We start from the raw sequence: 21,668 nt of genomic DNA, 5'->3' as shown, positions 1-21,668 counted from the left end.
CTTGCTCTCTACTTCCTTGCCTGCACCAAGTAATTCTGTGGTGCACTTTACACAAATGTGACATAATGCCTCAAGCAACTGTTTGCCTGCACTGGCAATTTGAGGACCTCTCCAAAATAAGTTCTTCTTTTGAATATATTCATCCATCCATCCATTTTCCAACCCGCTGAATCCGAACACAGGGTCACCTGGAGCCAATCCCAGCCAACACAGGGCAGGAAACAATCCTGGACAGGGTGCCAACCCACCACAGGACACACACAAACACACCAAGGCCAATTTAGAATCACCAATCCACCTAACCTGCATGTCTTTGGACTGTGGGAGGAAACCGGAGCGCCCGGAGGAAACCCACGCAGACACAGGGAGAACATGCAAACTCCACGCAGGGAGGACCCGGGAATCGAACCCAGGTCCCCAGATCTCCCAACTGCGAGGCAGCAGCACTACCCACTGCGCCACCGTGCCACCCTTGACTATATTCATTCCAAATCAAATCCAGCAAACCCTGTTAGCAGAACAAAATGTGTACAGAAGAATGCAATTTTTAAAACTCTGTTTTTTTCCAGGTCCACCTATTGTACGTATTCAGGAAGGAGAAACAGCAAATTTCACCATCATGCGGAATGGATCTTCCGATTTTGTTGCTACTGTGATGTACCAGATTGTTGATGTTGGCACCAATGATGGAGACATTGTGTCTGGATACCAAGAGAATTTAATTGTGTTTGAAGTTGGAGAGTGGATGAAAAATATTTCTGTTGCTACTGTGAATGACGACATTCCTGAAGAGGATGAGAGTTTTGAAATAGTTCTTTATAACGCCACAGGTTTAGTATTATCAAAATCTATTTGTTCTGATCTGTTTTTAACCATGTGTACTTTTTAGTACCAATATCAGAAGAAGATGATACTTTGTGGTACATTACCTAAAAAGTTATTCTAAAGCAACAAATTAAAAAAATTACTTGTTCATGCAATATTACTCTTATATTTAGTGCCTACTTATCATATAGTAAGTAAGTGTTTCTTCTTAATGCCTTTGTTACCATTTTGAAAGAGATTTTCTAGCTTGAACTCTAAAATCAATGATGCTTTACTGTTTACTGTTAACTTTGTTAGCTTGTGAATCTTAAATTAAACCATTATATAAAAAGTGTGGATAGACAGAAAAAATAAATTTAATTAGGATTTTTTATATAAAGTTTTCAAACAATCAACAATATTCATCCAGTTTTTTTATTTGTACTGCATTTTAAATAATAAATAGAAATGCAAAGGATTTGCAAGAAATATTAGGTTTATTTACATACAAATTAACTATGTGATCCAAGTAAAACTGAAACCCCATGGAAGTTTTCTGAGTTAAATAAATATGACAATAAACAAACAAGGTCCAAAAATAATTAGTTGAAGATACTTAAAGCACTGCAACAACATACTAGGCATGCTTAAATAAAATGCTTCTTAATTGTTTATTTGATAGGACCAGAATGGCTTGTCTTCATTTGGCCAATTGGTCAGCCCCATATCACTGAGGTACAAGTTGCCCATAAATTCATAACAGTAGAATTGTGCTGGTGATGACGGTTGCAAGAAGTTTTTCATTCCTGTCAAAAAAGAATCAGGAAGACTAGAGAAAGAGTGACTGTCAAATAGGCCCTCATCATATCCACGTCGAAACTTTTCATATTCTACACTGATGTTGCTCTTAAAGATGTCCAAATCAAAGACAACTAAGAGAGCATGGATTGGTATTCATTCATGGCATCCATTGCAACAACCACCATTAACTAATTTCAGTTGATGTGTGTATCTAGACTGGTGTTAATTTTCTAGTATCAAGAAAAGGCTACCAGAAGGCTACGTAAAGCACCACTTCATCAAGCTCAGCAGACCATGCACATCAATGTCAAACTGCTGATTGGGGTGAACCACCCAAGAAGCAAGAATAACAGTAGATAAAAATAATATATTTAACAAGTTCATGAACCAAAAACAAAATCTGAAATTCAGACAAGTAGTCAAACAAGGAGAAAGTTAAAAGATACAGGCAAATGACTCCAAAAAGTGCCATATGAAAAGCAGAAACTAAACACAGGCAAAAAAAGAGTAAAATAGGAATTCAAAACATTAATAAGCAAAATACTCAAAAATAAAAAAAACAGAGCAAAGGTGAAAAGACGGAACAACTTACAAAAGTGAGGAGAACACAGGAAAACGATTGTTACAAAGTCAAGTATGCAAATGTTAAAGCAAAGCTGTTTATCAATAATCACCTTTTTTATTTTAGTCTCCATCTCCTCCATCATATAACAGCTGCCCAACAAACATTACCCATCAACAGATTTCAGATAGAAGGGGTCTGCGACAAAAGACACATAAGTCAATGGAGCATGGGCAGAGCCTCATCCCAGTCCCGGTATCTTGGGACAGATAAACACCAAATTTGTACATGGAAACAATATAGACAACCATGCAATCTAAGCAACATTCTTGAATGGTGCTGTGGTAAGAGGACTGTGGTGAAGCGTGATTTTAAATACTGTAAGTAACTGGGCCCCAGAGCATGTTGTACACCCGCACTCGTTCAGAGTCTGCACTGCTCTGGGTTTGATTGGGGTGCTTGGCTACATTCGTGCAAAGGCGAATGGATCAGTCAGATGCCTCATTCACACCTTAGAGTAGGGCCATCATAGGCACACCATTAAAAAAGAAGAATTACATCATCTGTAGTAGGTAGGCAAGCCTTTTGCTTTTCTGGAAACACTGTTCAGTCACACTGCCATCACTCAGTAATACTTGAAACATGCCAGCATTATTCCTTGTCCAGCTGTGTCCATTAACATGTCCTGACAAAAAGATCTGCAGGACACGACAGAACCTCAGTACTACAATCTCTATGCAGCATTGCTTCCTAGGAAGGAGCAGTTTCAACATCTGCCTAAAGAAGCCATTTGACACTCATATAATACATGGTAGCCAGTAGTGTTTTATCTAGTATAATAAACCTCAAAGAGTTATGCCGATTGAGCTCTCCTTTGCTCTGGTTCTAGTTTTCCCTACTCATCTCTTCTCTATGTTGATTCCATACAATTTGGGACACAGTTTCCTGCTGCATCTATTGCATGCTGTACAGTAACTGACAGTCAAAGCTAAAGATAGCCTGCTACAGTTAGCATTATCACAGTTAAGCATAACAAAGAGTATTTAAAAGCAGTTAAGGGTAACCATTTAGCCCAGTCCACACTATTACATTTTCATTTAAAAACACAGACATTAGTATCCATTTTTGTTTGCACTATCCTCACATTTTCAACCCCAAAAATGGAGACTTCTCAAGATGCTGTCCAGATTCATATACTTCTGAAAATGCAGTCTCACCATTGTGGTATTAACTGGCAAAAATGCAGATTCTAATCACATTGTGATTGGTTTATGCTCATTATGTGGCCATTCCCTAACTGGATCCTTTTAATTACAAAGTGTCATGTCTTTACTGTTTTCCTTTCGATGAAGAAAACCATATTCTAACATGACAGAAATAGAGGAGTTACTTTCCATGGTGTTTGTTTTGTTGCTTACCTTTATGTATCTAAATCGCATCCTGTACAGTTTGAATACTGCCTACAAGTGGAAAAAGCAAATTATTACTTGAAGCTGCATCACTTCTATGTTTTTTTTTCTGCTGATGCACACATGGCCAGTGTAGGAGAATGTATATGTCATATGTGTTTTTGAATTGTTTTAGTGTGGGCAGCAAAGATTGCCTTTGTTTGAAAAACACGTTTTTAACATTTTCAAAATATAACAGTGTGAGCATAGACATAGAAAGCAAGCCAAAATATGTGGTTCTTTGTCTTCATGTTGAACAGATAATGCCACATTAAAAGAAATTAGAGATCTAGACCATAAGGACTGATTTAGAACATCTATGTTAGGTAGAATGCCCAGAAGGGGCTGGGCAGTCTTTTGGCCTTGGAACCCCTGTACATTTTGTTTTGTTCGGCTCTCCTGGCCATTATACCTTACCTTTTTCTTTGTTACATACTGTATAACATTATAATAATAATAATAATAATACATTTTATTCATATAGTGCCTTTCCCATGCTCAAGGCACTTACAGAATATAATAAAGAACAGCAGAATATACAGTATATAGCATTGTACAAACCAGATAAATGAATAAAGAAGATTAAGACAGTAAATTCTGGAAAAAAAAACAGACAACATAATTGATGGTCTAGCGCACACACATACAGGTTACATGAGCATCTTGACAGAGAAGTAAACTGAGAGAAAGGTAATAAAGTCAAGTAGAGCTAAAAGCCTTAACGAACAGATGAGTTTTGAGTTGTTTTTTAAAAGAATTCATGGAGTCAGCTGACCTGATTAATTTCGGTAGGTCATTCCAGAGTCTGGGCGCTATACAGCTGAAGGCCCTGTCACCCATAGAGTGTAGATTAGTGTGGGGCACAACAAGATTGCCAGAATCAGAGGAACTTAGTGGGTGGGCAGGCACATAGTGATGGAGAAGGTCACTGATGTAGTTTGATGCGAGGTTATTTAAGGCTTTGTATGTTATTAGTAGGATTTTATATTTGATTCTGTAAGACACAGGGAGCCAGTGAAGACAGAGCAGGATGGGTGTGATGTGCTCGCTGCTGCTGGTTCGAGTAAGGACTCTTGCAGCTGAGTTTTGAATAAGCTGGAGCTGTGATATAAGATTAGAAGGGGCACCTGCCAGTAGGGAATTACAATAATCGATGCGGGATGTGATAAAAGCATAGACAAGTTTCTCAGCATTAGAGAAGGAGAGGAAGGAGCGAACACGGGATATGTTACGGAGGTGAAAGTAAGAAAGTTTCTTAATGTGATTTATGTGGGCGGAATAAGTGAGGGAGGAATCAAAAATGACACCAAGATTATTTACAGTAGAGGCAGGTCTGATGAGATCACTGCCAAGATGGACAGGGAAGGAGCTCATTTTATTAAGTTGCATTTTAGTCGCAATTTGCAGGAGTTCAGTTTTATTACAATTTAATTTTAAAGAGTTCTGCTCCATCCAGGTTTTAATTTCACTAAGGCAGGTTGTGAGCTGAGAAAGCTCTGATGAAGTTCCACTTTTAACATTGAACATTATTGTCTAATCTTGTTTATGTTTTATATTAACTTCATTTTATTTCATTTTGTAAAGCATTTTAAGCTACATTGTTTGTATGAAAATGTGCTGTATAAATAAACGTTGGTGTTGTTGTTGTAGAGAATAGGATTGACAAAGCTAAATGACCATTTCCTAGAGCTTCACGAAATTCCACCAGTCTGACAAGTTGATACTGCATTGAGCAGCAAAAGGATTGTATTACTTAGCGTTGGTATTTACAGCTTAGTGAATCAATTGCAGAATTCTAAAGATAATTTAGTATCAGAAATGAATCTGTGTATTTACTATAAATTTGTGTAGTGGATGAATATCAGCATAGTGTTTGACACTGCTGGCTCTTGTTGTCCCGATCTTGAGTTCTGTGCCTGGTCATTGTCTATATGGAGTTTTCAAATTTTTTGCATGTTTTTAGATTTAGTTTTCATCACAGATCCAAAAAACATATGTAGTGGGTTAATCTACAATGTTAAATTGATTGTGTGCGCGACTGTAGATGTTGTCCTTGCATCTAATGGTACCAGATTAGCTCTGCTCCCTACAACACTGAAATGGATTAAGAGAGTTTGAGAATGTCATTTTACATTTTGTGGTAATGACCCATTTGGAATATACTCTAGCCTTAAAATGCATGTAAACAAGAACTTCAGTCGTTTTTAGAAATGAAGGGAAATGAGACTGTTTAGCTAGATTAGACTATTAATATGTGTGCCTATTGTGGAAACTTTACGTAGCCAACCAAAAATCTGTTTGTACTTAAAACATTAAAAATAGGCTTCTATTCAGAATGAACAGGTTAATGTTTAGTGTACAAATGAGTAGTTTATTGACTTGGGAAGACCACGGAGTAGAGGTGGTGTTCCTCCAAATTAGGAGAAGTTATTTTAGGTGGTTCTGAGTAGGTCGTCTCCATACAGCAGGTGGTATGCTGGATTGTGACCCACTGAGAGAAGAATTACGACTTCATGGAAGGATTTTATGTTACCGACAGCATTAAATACTTTTGAATTCCCAGAAAGCATTAACATTTGTTGCTGAGAGAAGAAAGCTGTCTGTCCTACTGAGCCTGTTGTTACTTTGGCTCTCAGCAAGATAAACAATCTGGAAAATGGGTAGATAAATGGATATATAATATATGACAGAAACATGGGAAATAAATTCCTTATTTTGGTTTGAATTTTACAACGCTGTAAACAAGTACATTTAAAGCCATTATACAGCTCTGCTGATTGCACTCTTCTGAAAGCCCCAAATTTCTAAAGCTTTTGTTAGTATACTGCATGTTTGTACTAACAGCAGTGGATTTTGAATGCACTGTAAAAAAGACTAAATCACAACCTGGGGTTTGAGTACTCCCTGATCCTTTTATTACCTTGAATCAAAGGAGTTATAAAATCATTCACTAACCTTAAAACAGCAGTTCCTTTTAGCTGTCAAGGCACTCACTGTTGAAATAGTGAAATGTCAAAGATTCATGGCATGAGAAGATGTTTGTTGACAGCAAATAAAGATTCCTTTTCTTGGTCAAGAAAAACAGGAAGAACTTGTGCAACATAAGCCTTTAATCAAGCATCTTTATGCAGTTTATAAGTGTACAGTTTGAAGGATGTTCTTATTTAAAGTTAGCCTGTTGTTTAAGAAAAGTAAGCTACAAAATGACACACTTCCTTTAAAAAAATAAAACAAGATGAAAGTAAGCTAAATTTAATCATAAGAACCAGATCCCCTCAATTATGTTTTAAATTTATTCAAATAGTGTAGCCATTGTGGTACCGAATTAGTTAATCAGTAATACAAATGATTAACTCTCTTTTGTAGTTGCCATTACCATTCATAAAATATAATCTTGACTTGTGTGAGTGTAAGCTCCTTCACCTAAATTTATCTCCAAAAAGTATGTCATAAAAAAGGCAGTGTATAATGTGATGTAAACCCGGCAAGTCACAGCACTCAAATTTTTGCAGGAGCTACATTTCCACTTGAAATATTTTTTATTGTATCTACAACATTTTTAATATAAATTTAACAAACCAAAGTAATTTGTCACACTATTTCAAACACTCATTAAAACAGGTATACACTGTGCATTTTGGCAAAATTAATTAAAAACTTGAGTTAATGAAGAGCTTTATCAATGTGCATTGTTCATCTGCAAAAGGAAGAAATAAGTAAAAGTTACCTCTGTTCTGAATTAATAAAAAGAAGGACAGAGACACAGTGTTTCAGCTGAGGAAATACTATAAGTAACTTCCTTTATTTTCAGTATGAAAATTAATTTTATCAATTTTTTCATGCAACACTTTTATCTAAGCAACATCAAGTCATCACATTTCAACATTTGATTGTTTTAAAAAGGTTGTAATGGGGTATTTTTAGGAAATGTTTCCAGCAACCTATTCTAGGCTTTGAATAGGAGAGGCTGGGAGCATGCACTGATTACAGCGCGTTGCCTCACCCACCACACGGCAAACCACCTGGACTGAAATCCGAGTGCAGCAGTACAACGGGTGACACTTCAGCACCACACTTCCGATTGCCAGCACAGATCCCTAGCCTCAGAGCCACCACTCCGCCCTGCTTTGGATATCTAATAAAAAAAATTGTCTCTAATTTACATATTTAGCTTTCTTTGGTTGTCTGAAATATTTGGTATTTCTGCATAAAATTATTTCCATCATTTTCTTGAAAATAACATTAAAGTGAATATTGCTCTGTCAATCCACCCCTTTCTGAGGTTCTTCTTCCAAGGAGAGTCTGGGCCTTTCCTGAAAGAAGCAGTTACAAGACAGAAATCTACCCTGGAATAAATACCCAAAATACACCTTAGAGCCAGATAATAAATGTAGACATTTATGCAATGCTCTGATTTGAAAAAAACAGTGTTTCCTTATTAAACACAGAAAAAAATCTAAGATAGAGCAATTGTTTGATTGTCTAACTTGGTTATTGTACATACAGGGCCACCCCAAAAAGAGTGGGATTCCAGGGAAACTCAGCTACAGAGATGCCCTATATGTGTACATTACATTAAAATTACAGGAAGTAATATTGTGACTGCTAGGAGGCACTCTGTTCCAACGGAGAAAAAATAATGCAATAACAATGACATTTAAAACAAAAAAGGTGGGTTTATGAACTCACGAGATTTATTAAAAACCTTCAAATCTTTCTTAGAGGGCCTAAAGGTTCTTATAAACCAATTTTAAAATTTCCTTTTTAAGTGTAGGTTTCTCTGATTCTCTTTATGAGCTCAATCCTATAATAAGCAAATGTGACATCCTCTTGAGTCACATGGGCGGAGGAGGTGGTCCTAGATAATCTTCCTGTAGGCTTTCACTGAGCATGTCTACTACCCACAATTCACTCAGATGCTCCTGGATGGGGTTACTTTGTGCTGACTTCTGGGTCATTCCTGAGATAAGGACTGGCCAGTCCTTGAAGAATCTAGATTACCTCATACTGTACACCTCTTCCAGATGTCACAAGGAAGTGGAACAAGCTGTGACAGTATATACAGACAAAGAACAATAATGAATAAGACAAAATAGAGATCTACATTACCTTGGTCTGATCTTTTTCTTTTCTATAGAAAAAGACATAAAATTCTGTTTCCTTAAATTCTTTCCTAAAGAATTGTTCAGAAAGCATTATTTTGTACCAGCTTTTAAACATTCTTGTCAAAATCATAGTCTTTCAGCTGGTTAGGTTAATCAATACTCATCCTTAACATGGGTTTTGTATTTTCAGGTAAGGCAAACAACAAAAAGGAGAAATACATGTGTTTATACATTTGCTGGTGTTATCCTAACTACAAAGTTACAGACAATAGTGTACTTGTCTGTTTGATTCCTGTTGTCTTCTAGTTAAGGAGATGTTTTGTCCTGATTCCTTCAACAACAACAACAACATTTATTTGTAGAGCACATTTTCATACAAATAATGCAGCTCAAAGTGCTTTACATGATGAAGAAAGAGAAAAAAAGACAAAATAAATAAAAATTAGAATATGGGAACACTAATTAACATAGAAAAAAAGTAAGGTCCGATGGCCAGGGAAGACAGAAAAAACAAAAAAAAAAACTCCAGACGGCTGGAGAAAAAAATAAAATCTGCAGGGGTTCCAGGCCACGAGACCGCCCAGCCCCCTCTAGGCATTCTACCTAACATAAATGACCTCAATCAGTCCTCAAGGTATTCAGGGTTCTCATGGAAGAACTTGATGATGACAGTCATGTGGACTTCTGGCCTTTAATCCATCAATGTAGGGACATCGCAGTGCTTTGATCAGGTGGTGGTGCCACAGGTCACCACCCCAGAAAACCGGAAAAAGAACAGAAGAGAAAGTAGGGGTTAGTATGGATTTTGGAGCCACCCTGAATAATCATGATAATTAATTGAATATACAGAGCATCTGGATTAAACTAAGATGAAGCTATGAGAAAGCCATGTTAAAGTAATGTGTTTTCAGCAGTGTTTTAAAGTGCTCCACTGTATTAGCCTGGCGAATTCCTATTGGCAAGCTATTCCAGATTTTAGGTGCATAACAGCAGAAGGCCGCCTCACCACTTCTTTTAAGTTTAGCACTTGGAATTCTAAACAGACACTCATTTGAAGATCTAAGGTTACGATTTGGAGTGTAAGGTGTAAGACATTCCGAAATATGAGATGGAGCGAGATTATTTAAGGCTTTGTAAACTATAAGCAGGATTTTAAAGTCAATTCTAAATGACACAGGTAGCCAATGTAGTGACATCAAAACTGGAGAGATGTGCTCAGATTTCCTTTTCCTAGTTAAGATTCTAGCAGCTGCATTCTGCACTCTGTGCAATCAATTTATGTCTTTTTTGTGTAGTCCTGAGAGGGGAGCGTTACAGTAATCTAGTTAGCGTGGATTAATTTCTCATAAACTGTGGAGAGTTTCTCTGGCACAAATGAGTGTTCAGAGGGCTCTGCCTTTCTTTGTCCAGATGCTTTTCTCTCTCTTGACTTCTCACAATGTATGGCTTCAGATTATACTATAGTTTACCATCTTTGAGATTTTGCACACTGTGATCATCTTTAGTTAGTATCAAAATGAAGTCTGCCGGGCAGTCAGTGATTAGTTGACTCCCTTCATCTGCAAGATGAGAATGGTGCTTTTATGTAAAGCCTTTCTTGCTTGTGTACCTTGTTGTCCTTTAACAAGGCTGGACTAAATACGAATTTACATTGAACTCCATTAGGGATGGTCATTCGCTCTTATGGTCTGACACTAGGTTTCCCTCTTGAGTAGAAGGATCACCAGGCAGAGAGCCGAGAACTAGTGTTTGCATTGGGTTATAAAGGAAGGAGTGAACATTTTGTCATTGTTTTCTTAGATGGAAATACAGAAGGCACCGCTTTTTGGAAAGATGGAAATTTTTAAATTGAATTTTCATCATAAGAAAGCTTACTTGTTCATCTCATTTCTCCACCTAGGAACTGTGTGTGGTCTGTGCACACACAAGGAACATTCAAGTGTGGCACCCATCGTGACTTCCCGCTTGACTCTGTTTATATGTACAGCATCTTTTATTCCCTTTTAACTTTACTGCAAGTATGGTAATTTTGGAAAATTATGTTTCTGTTATAATATCAGTTATGCTGTACAAAATGCTTTAATGATTTTAGTAAAACCTATGGGGCTGCTCCCCCTGCTCGATTCGCTGGTCAACCCCCAGGGGCTGGGCGCCCATTATCTCGCAGCTGAGCCACTCAAAGGGCATTGGGGTGTTTCAATTAGAGAAAGCGACTATATTTAAAGAAGAATATGTGGGGTGCGGGAGGAAGACGGTTTGATCCTTAGTTTTTATAGATAGAAAATCAGTTTCTTGAGTATTTCGCTAAAACTGTCTATTTTAAATAGCAATGAAAACTAAAACGTAAAAAGTAAAAGTAAAAAAGTAAAACATAATAAAAAGTAAATGAAAAATTAAATTGTGTTAACACCTTGTCCAAAACAATATTATGAATTACTTTATCCTCTAACTTACATTATATAAACGTTGCTTTTTTACATTTCTGTTCACATATTGTTCAGGATAGTTTTTCATTTTCTGTTTATTGGATGATTAACACTTTGTGCTCGATTTTTATTATGTGCAGCTCTTTTTTGTTCATTTTCTTTTTTTCGAAGCTCATTTTCAGCTCTTGCTGCTGTTTTTCTATCATAATCTCGACATTCTTGAATAGATAATTAGCTTTTCTGCCTTGCCATTATAACAGACTGTGTTGAAGAGCAAGTTAGCACTAAGTGTGTCATGGGGTGGTATGGAGAGAGGATGTGCACAGTAGAAGTAATGTTTGGGCGAATGGTGTGGAGGAGAGTGGTCAAGGCTTAATAACGCGGACATGACGGAAACCTTTTTTAATATATTAGAGCAGGGGTCCCCAACCCCCGGTCCGCGGCCCACTAACGGGCCGCAGCCGTCTGACAGCCGGGCCGCGAGAGAACTGCCGGCAACGGAGACTCACTCAGACTTTTCAGAACGCTTGACGGGCGGGGCTTTGCAGCGGCGCAGAGAGACGAGAGAGACCGAGGTGAGAGAGTATTACAACAAAGTATTTTTATGGTCCCGACAGTTTCCCCATATGACCCAAGTCTATAGAAATCGCATTACTACGAAGTACATTCAGCAGATGCTTTCATTACAACGAAGTGACCTTGAAATGCTTGAATGAATCATCCACAGAGCAGTTAGATCTGTGGTCGCAGCTCAGTTGTGCACATTTGCACAACGATCCCCAAACAGAAACATTGAAAAAAAAAAAATCTCTTTCTTCGAACTTTCTTTGTACTGTTTGTTTTTTTTTCTTGCTGTTTTTGTTTTCTGTGGTTTTCAGTGATCCCTTTTGCTTATTGCTTGTCAACATTTGAAAAACATCCATTGGAATTTAACTAATTGTCACCCTCCTATAGAAACGGCAGACACGAAAAAAAGATAGCAGTGTTAATGTTTGTGATGGGCAATCTGTTGGAATGGCAAATGCAAAGCATATGTCTTTGTTATATGCAAAAAAAAGAAGAAAAATCTCGGGTTGCAAACGTATGCGAACTGCTTAATAACTTAATAATAATAGAAATGTTATGTAAATTGTGTATAAAACTGAGCACCCCCCCGACCGGTCCGTGAAAAAATTTGCATCTAATAAAATGGTCCTTGCTGTCAAAAAGGTTGGGGACCACTGTATTAGAGAGATAAAAAATGTTCCTTTATTCAAAATATAAGGTAAAAAAATAACTTTGAAAAGTTAAAAACGTCTGCCCTTCCACACATACCATGAATAACATACATAACAAACACATCAAAGTAATCTCTGTGTGCAGCAGTAGGCCTACTACTAAACAATGTTTGGGTCATGGACCAAATTTTAAGCAGATTAAATTTTTCAATTTTTACTACTTTATTCCAGTTAACTGTAAAACACATATATTGTAGATAACCTTTGTAAAGCATGTCCAGGGTTCGTAAATTTTGGATATTTATGCCTCTCAACTCCAGTCAATGCATGCATTATTGTATCCTCTTTCTTCATGCCAGGGCAACAGCCATGATCCATCCATAAGTGCTCTTTTGCATAGGCCTGGATTCCTACCAAACTGTATGCTATGACAAAGAGATTTACAAAGCAATTGATAATTAAATAAAAGATGAAGGTAAAACAGAAAAGATATAACTCAACTGTCTATTGTGACCACTGTGTGAAAACTCAAGGAAAAAGATGTAGAATGAAGATAACTAATACTGCAAATGTAATAACATGCATGTGCATGATCAAATTAAACTGGGTAACAGGCTTTGCAAATATAACATTTTAAATTTCCCACAATCAGTTGCTTTGCTTTACAGAGATTTCAGTGTTGGTCAAGTCCATACTGATCTCAGCTGTTATTTTATTTGTGATCCAATTTTAATAAAGTGCTGATTGGATAGTAAGTGGAATATTTATTGATATCCATATGTGTTATTTTCCAGGTGATGCAGTTGTATATGGAGCTAAAAAAGTGACAGCAGTCATTGAGGCAAATGACGATGCCAGCGGAATATTTTCACTGGAGCCTTTGGGGAAATCCGTTGAGGAAGGGAGCTTTAATAATTTTATGTAAGAATACTTTTTTGGTGGTAATTTTATACAATAGTAAGTGACTAAATGCATCTCATTCAGCGTCAGTGGATCATAAAAAGACTGTGTTAAATATTCTTCACTTGTATAGAAATTATTCTTCTACTGTTAGTTTTGTCAACATTTTACATTTACAGTAAAGGGCTTAGTCAATTTCATACAGACATTTTTGGAAAAAATGTTGCCTAAAGTTCTATGCAAATAGGTTTTTCTAAATATAAATGTTGAATAACACATTGCCCTTTGTCAGTTCAGCTTTTTCTTTGGATACTCTGTTTTTACTTCTACAATTTCAAAGACATGCAAGTTAGTTTAATTGGCAAACCTAAATTAACTTAGTGTATGTGTGTGTGAGCCATTGGATTGATCGACACCCTGCTTAGGACTGATTCCTGCATTGTACCTTATGCGCCTAGGATACTGAACCTTGAATTGGGTACAGATGTCTCAGTCTTTTTTAAAATGGTACATGGACAATGATTGCATTAGTACTGAAAAGGCCTGAGGCTTCTGAAGGTTTGTCAAACAGTGATCACTGCTTGTAGCTCAATTTCATTTGGTTTTTGCAGTGTACTTGATATAATTTATCTTTATGAGTTTACTAATATATCCCTTTGAAATTTTGTTGCCTTTAATAAATGCCATCACCCAGTTCATTTCTTTGTAATTAGAAAATGATGGTAAGCTAAGGCAATTAAATACCCAGCAGAACTTAGCACTTCCTCAAAATATTTCAGCAATAAATTAGTTATCATGTGTAATCTGCATGTTTTCATTTTACAATTAATTTTATTAAATTATATTTTGTTAATAGTATAGTATTTAGTGTTGCTGAACACCGGCTTCAGAATTAAGAGTTCAGTTTGGACAATATCTGTGTGTAGCTTACATGTATCATGTTATCCTAATGTGCACAAGTGTATGCCGTCCCAGTTTGATTTCTGGCGACCTGTGTCGTTGGTATATACAGTGATTCCTCACAGCCCTGAAAAGGACAGACAAATTTAAAATGGATGGAGGTTATATTAGAGAAAATGATGATACGGAGGAAGTACTTGACTGAAAAACACTGCCTGTTACTGTCTATAATGTTTACTAAATTTGAAACATCTAACATTTATACACCATTTAAAGATGTAAAACTTTTCATAACTTTCATAGAGGTCATAATAAATATTACCCAATGCTGTTCATATTGTTCTGGTACAGGAATGTATCTTTTACAATGATCCCTTCATCACTTTTCCGTATTTGTTTTAACCTTGACATTAATGTCATGTAATAATATACAGTGACTTTAGTTGAATGAATTTGAGTTGCCTTTAATTTATGTAATACTTTAACCTCATATGTAAACATGTATTTTTTTTGTATTAGGGTTATCAGAAACAGAGGGATATTTGGCATGGTCACCATTTATTGGCAGGTATATGAAAATGGCTCAGCACTTGCACCTGGATTAGAATTTTCCAATACGTCAGGAACCATCATTTTCCAGAATGGAGAAGAAGCCCAGCCAATCACTCTTCATGCAGTGCAGGATCATATTCCAGAATTTTCTGAACTGTACCTATTAATGTTGATTAATATATCAGGTAATATATTTTTAATGAGACTATCGAAATGTAAGGAACAGCACAACATGAGTTTTTCATTTTAAGACTGCGAAAGATATTCTGACCGAATGAATGGAAATGTGGTGTGACATAGTAGCCAATAAAAAATGAGTCAGTCTATCTATCTATCTATCTATCTATCTATCTATCTATCTATCTATCTATCTATCTATCTATCTATCTATCTATCTATCTATCTATCTATCTATCTATCTATCTATCTATCTATCTATCTATCTATCTATCTATCAAATTGTATAGAATGTATAGTGTTAATAATTATTTTGCATAAGCTAAATCTATCGATCAAAGATTATGTTTTACTAGTCCCGCATTTCTGGGGACATGATTTTAAGAATGATATACAGTACTACTACTAATTCATCTTTCTTCATTACCATTAAAATATTTACTAAAATATCTAACATTAGCTTAAAAGGCATATTGTCTTTATCACTGTCAAATCTATTTTGAATTGAGAAATATGCTGTAGATTTTAGAATCAACTAAATTACGTTTTAGTGGTTCAAACAAAGGATGATCACAAAGGGGAAACCTAAATGTATGTGCACACTTAAATATGGATGGGTTATTCTCTAACTAAAGGTGTTTCTTGCCTGTCTTCCCCTTGTTCCAGTCAGCATCTCACAAGTTTTAAAAATAAATTTGCAATTTCTTTAAAATTCTGGTGACTTTTCTCTATTACACAATGCCTTTTTTTACCCTCCTGACTCTATGGTTTAAGAAGAGGAAAACAATTTTAAACCCCACATCTTGGGTTTCTCATCCCTGAATCACTTGTGGGTTCCCCAGAGCATTGTGTTGAGTGAGTCAAAATAACTTATTCAGGACAGCATTCACAGGCCACTGTTCTTACCAGTATATAATAGGGACCCAGTAAATTTACTCTTGGAATTCCTGCTGCTAACTACTGGTTAAAAACACATAGTTTTGTGTCTTTAGAGGCTCCTTATATGCCCTTTGTTAGACAGGAACTCCTAAGCCCCCTAAGCTCTAGTTTATGAGACACTGCCTATAATCTTTGAGATAACTGTCTATGGTGGTAGCAAATTTGGTGAATGGAGACTACCCTTCCTTGACCTTATCTCCTACTCAAATAAAATTTCCATGGATACTTTTCCTTCTTTATCTCCTCCTATAAACCAAACTCATACATGTATTACCAAGGACACTCTGATAATTAAACTAATTATGCTAGATTATAGAGGTATAGTAAACAAAATGGTAAATATTTTATACATTACCATATCTATCCTTTTCTCCTGCAGGAGGTTTTCCTGGCACTGAAGGTAAACTCGCAAGTACTAATCTAAATGCAACAGTAATCATTCCTCCAAACGACGATCCTTTTGGATTATTTGTAATAGACCCTGAAAGTCGAATCAGGGAGGTAGCAGAAGATGTTCTAACAGAAGATGATATGTCAGATATCACCAGCTTTACTGTCCTCAGACAGCAGGGGACATTTGGTGTGGTTCGTGTTGGCTGGGAAATACAGTCAGATGCTTTCACAATTAATTTACCACCAATGGTTGATCTGATTATGCAAAGTTCTTTTCCTGATCAGGTGGAACTGAGGCCACACATGAGACGACACCACTCAGCCACTGATGCTTTGTACTTTAGTGGAAATGAAGGTGCATTTGGAAGCCTAATTCTTCCAGATCCCATATCTAAAGGCCAAACTCTAACCACCTTTACTCTTTCTGCATGGTTAATACCAAGTGCTAACACAAATGGATTTATTGTCTCCAAAGGAACTGAAAATGGCACTGTGTTCTATGGAATAAAGATAGAAACAAATGAGTCTTATGTGTCATTGTTTCTATACTATACACCCGATGGATATAATGTTACCCACATTGTCAAAGCAGAAGTTATGAGGAATCTTGAAGAAAATGCCTGGCTACATGTGATAATCAGTTTGGATAATGGCACCGTGCACTTTTACCTAGATGGCAACCTGATTCCAGGCAGCTTAAACAGCTTGAAAGGGAACTCCATTACTGATGGTAATTATCATTTTTTCCTTTTTGTTGTTGAATACTGCGTTATTTGAAATATGTAACTTGGTTTTTTGTAGAATTATAAAAATATTCAATTAATTTAGTCGCTTTACATTTTATTTTGTTGTACATTTATAGACATTCTTGTGCTACTTGATTTCCACCTTTCAAATATACCCAAAGAAGTTGAGAAATACAAATGTATACAGCAACATGTTAATTAGATTGTCTTCTTTCATTCATTATTTATATGTTCCACTTTCCATATGGCTTATTGCAATTGAGAATTGTTAGGTGGTAAGAGTCTATCCATGGAGCAAAAGTACTTTACAAGATACCACACTTGTCAGGGCACATTCATGTGCACACTGATACACACTCACACAGGGACATTTCAGTCACTAGTCATCCTAACTTACTTGTTTTGGGATATGGGTGGGAAGTTGACCAGAAAACCCAATTAGACATGATGGGAGGAAATGTACATACAATGAACGATGGCTTGCCAATACTTATGAAAAGTAAGAAAAGTAAAAAATGATCTTCATCTCATATTGGTAAAAAAAAAGAAAATCAGTAGATATCAGGAATAAAGAATTTTTCACTTTTTATTATTTCTGTAAAACTAAGTCTATAAAACTCTTTACACCTGCTAATTGCTTATCTGTAAAATTTCCTTAGCAATGAAATATTAATATGAGATAATGTCATAATTTACACTTTCTAATTCTAACTATACACTATATGATGTTCTAATACTTGATTATTTAAAAGATTGATGAATCTCAAGGAAGCCATGTGCTTGCTTTTGAATGTTTTGGTTGGAATTAAGTTGTAAAATAAAGGTCGTAAATTAAACTAATTATTTTGAGAATACACTGGAGTCAACTGCTCCTCAGTCTTGATCTTGTGTCTCATTGTTGGCAATGCTTATTACTTGCTTTGAAAGCAATTTTACTTTTAATGTCATTTAGTAAAAGAAACCATGTTGCAAATGCTACCGTCTCTAGTATACCATTCCATATTCCATTTACAAAAAAACAGGTGTGAGCAATTTGTACTGAATACCATGCCATTTCATAAAATGCTATTTTTTAAATTCATCATCATCATCATCATCATTATTATTATTATTATTATTATTATTATTATTATTATTATTATTATTATTATTATTATAGTCAAACTAGGAGGATACATTTAAAATCTAAAAGTTAAAAATATAATCCATTGTGTTATCCCTTTAATTGCCTTTCAATAATAGTATATGAAAAACTTGGCCAAGACCTGTGGATCTTTGAGAATATTTTCCTTTCATTTCATCTCTAAATTTGTTTCCCTGTTTGGTTCTAAGAGCTTACGGCATTGGCCTCTGGTTTTATCATCTACCCTGACTCAAAACCTTTCCTTTTTATTGACTAGGAATGTTGGTTTTCTGGATGCATTTTTCTGTCTGTGGCTTAAAATTAGGTTAGTGATTTGACAGTCTGGAAATATTTTTGGTGAAATGTGAAAATCCATTCAATTTTAATTTTGTCTGAATTAGGTTCTTAAAATGATTGGAAATAAATACTGTTACGTATGTCTCCTAAATTGGCGATTCTAAATTGGCCCTAGTGTGTGCTTAGTGTGTGGGTGTGTTTGTGTGTGTCCTGCGGTGGGTTGGCACCCTACCCAGGATTGGTTCCTGCCTTGTGCCCTGTGTTGGCTGGGATTGGCTCCAGCAGACCCCCGTGACCCTGTGTTCGGATTCAGCGGGTTGGAAAATAGATGGATGGATGGATGTCTCCTAAGTTGAAGCAGTCACAATTTTAGGGCTGCAACCACTAACTGATGTCATTGATAATAACCGATTATGGAAATAGTTGCCAACCATATTTGTGTTCAGTTAATTTAATTTTTATGTAATACATACATCACTTCATTGATCAGGAATAATGTTAAATTATATTTTGAGGTAGAGTAGAGAAGGAGGTAGAGGTTGTCTCTTTTCTCTGTTTCTTACTGCAGTTCAGAACCAAAATCATTAACAATATGTGTGAAGTATTGCTGTTGATAATAACAACGGTAACTCAGTTCATCTCATGGTTTTTGTTGACATCTAGTGGATAAAAGTCAAGCAATACATTATTGGAATCTTTTTTTGACACTTTGTGATGCAGTGTGTCTGGGGATCCATGGCAGAATGGAAAGAAAGGTGCTTTAATGTTTTTTTTTCAGACCAGTGGTGCTTTGTTTTACCAGCAGAGGTGAATAGAAAAGTCGAGCAGCTGAGGTGCTAATGGGTGAATTGGGAGGCAATCAGGGATGTGCGGATGAACAATGTGGCATGTCTTTTCTTGCAGTTACAAGAGATATGAAAGTCCATTTAATTGTTGTTGTCACTGTTGTTGATTTACAGACAGATGATGACTTGCTATCATTGTCTTCTTTGAAGTTCTGTTGCAGGAGGAGTGGGGGTGGGAGGACAGAAATGACATAAAATTTCTTTTAGAATATTCTCTAAATATAATTATTTCCGCATTTCTTTTCCTTCTCCATTTATCTTTTTTTGCCCTATTAAACTCAATAATTTAGGTATGTTTACAAGCCTTAAATTTTACTCCTTTGGCCATGCTCTCCTTCTCAGGAGTGCGGTTTGATTTGTTTTCAATCCTATTTTTTGTAAAAAATTGATCTATATGTACCGAATGATTACAATAAAATTAATAATAATAATAATAAAAAAAAAAAGAATATTCTCCTCCACTGTAGGGATGGAAGCAGTAATTACCTTAAAGACTATGCAAAACTTACTCCCTTACAACAGTCTACCCTCAAATTGTTCCCCATACTTACATTTTTCACAAATGCTTTATTACCAAAAGACGAAAAACATTATGAAAACAAGCAGGCCAGATGACCAATATACTTGTCTCTACCAAAAATCATAGCAATGCATGTTTTGTTATTTGAATTACTTATGAATGCTTTAAAATCACCTCAGTTTTTTTTGTTTTTTTGTTTGACTGGCGCCTCCTGAGACACATATGATACACCGTTTGACGTGTCTTGATGTGTAGTCATGCAAGTCTTCAAGCTCTTATGAGTTCTCTGTATTTTTGGCTCTCTAGACACTAAAAACCCTAATTATTAGGCAGTCTTTGGACCATATTTTGTGTAGAAAATTACACCCTTATGGTACAGAGTAAACCAATTGGCGTCTTTAGCAAAATGATAAGACTGACTTGTGTGTACCATAACAACTGACCACTTTTTCACAAAACTTCCAAAAACTGTTGATTAGTAATATAAGGCAAGTGGATTGTTGTTTTATGCTATGCTGATCATTAATACTGTATTATAATATTTTTGATATCTGATTTTTTTACTGGTGGTCCATTCATGTGGGGTATCATTTTACACTATATAAAAGGCAGTGAGGTGTGATCAAAAAGTATGGTGAATGTTGATGCAGAACACCATCCAACAGCAACGCAAAGCAATTCCATGCAGGTTCTGACATATCCATCCTAGAGCCGAGTTTGTGACAAGTTTCAACTTGTTTGATACTGTCAGTCATTTGTGAGCCACTGTTGAGTTCAAGTGTGTTTTTCAAGTTTGTTGATAATAATGGATATCGAGCAATGCATTAACATGAAATTTTGTTTCAAATTGCAAAAAGCTCAGGAAACCCATCAGATGTTAAAATCGGTTTATGGTGACACTGCACCAACAATTAAGACTGTTTACAAGTGGTTTGATTGATTTCGTAATGGATCTGACTCGGTTGAAGACGGGAAAAGATCAGGACATCCTTCAACATCAATAACCAAGGAAAATGTTGAAACGGTTTCATTCTTCATTATGACAACGCTCCTTGCCCTTCTAGTACGACAATTTCTGCCAATAAAAACATTACACTATGTCTGCATCCACCATATTCGCCGGAACTGGCACCGTGCAACTTCTGGCTGTTCCCTAAATTGAAAATGAGCATCAAAGGCAAATGATTTCAATCCATTGAGGACATCCAGGCAGCCACGACATCCCAACTAAAGACACTTTCGAAAGACAACTTCCAGAACTGCTTCGCAAAGTGGCAGGAGCATTGGGATAAGTGCATTCGAAGTGGAGGAGAGTATTTTCAGGGTGACTAGTAGTTGTAAATCTTTTACTGCAATAAACATTTCTTTTTTAAAACATTCACCATATTTTTTGATCACACCTTGTATATGATGTTATTCTTTTATCCTTTACCAGGGATCTAGCCCTTGACAAACTTCTTTCAGAGGCTGAAAAATGACAAATTTCTATCACAACTGAGAATATTTACACTTTAAACATATAAATTGAAGCGCACATATTTCAACATTTCATATATCTGGCACAGCTATTCTTGTTTGATATGTACTTCTATCTCATGAAGTACTGTAAATCACTACATTTCTTATAAACCCCCCGAATGTGGCTTATACTAATTGATATTTTTTTTTATTCTCCAGAGTAATGCTATACATAAACCTCTGAGAACAGACACAAAAACATCTAATTAATTTTCCAAGGAAAAATTAGCCTCAGATTCTAGATTGATTTGTTATGCTAGTTTTTTGTTCCTATCTCCTGATGCTTCTGAGATAGCCTCTTGTTTTTCAATGGTCAACATGACTTCATTTTGTAAATAGTGTAGCATTTTTGAAAGATATGTTTGAATCAAAACACATTTGATAGAGTGATGCAC

General features: G+C 36.0%; 1 protein-coding gene across 1 annotated transcript in view; it reads left to right on the top strand.

Moving 5' to 3' along the window:
- Positions 1-21,668, top strand: part of adgrv1 (adhesion G protein-coupled receptor V1) — a 697,787-nt gene that overhangs the window by 154,748 nt on the left and 521,371 nt on the right. Inside the window, exons 17-20 of the mRNA XM_051930189.1 lie at positions 570-830; positions 13,158-13,284; positions 14,683-14,900; positions 16,211-16,954. Coding sequence (XP_051786149.1) covers positions 570-830; positions 13,158-13,284; positions 14,683-14,900; positions 16,211-16,954 — 1,350 coding nt within the window. The remainder of the gene's footprint in view (positions 1-569; positions 831-13,157; positions 13,285-14,682; positions 14,901-16,210; positions 16,955-21,668) is intronic.

Source organism: Erpetoichthys calabaricus, chromosome 7 (genome assembly GCF_900747795.2).
Source record: "Erpetoichthys calabaricus chromosome 7, fErpCal1.3, whole genome shotgun sequence".
Taxonomy (NCBI): Eukaryota; Metazoa; Chordata; class Cladistia; order Polypteriformes; family Polypteridae; genus Erpetoichthys; species Erpetoichthys calabaricus.
The sequence above is the reverse complement of the archived record's forward strand: the minus strand, read 5'-3'. Positions and strand labels throughout refer to the sequence as shown.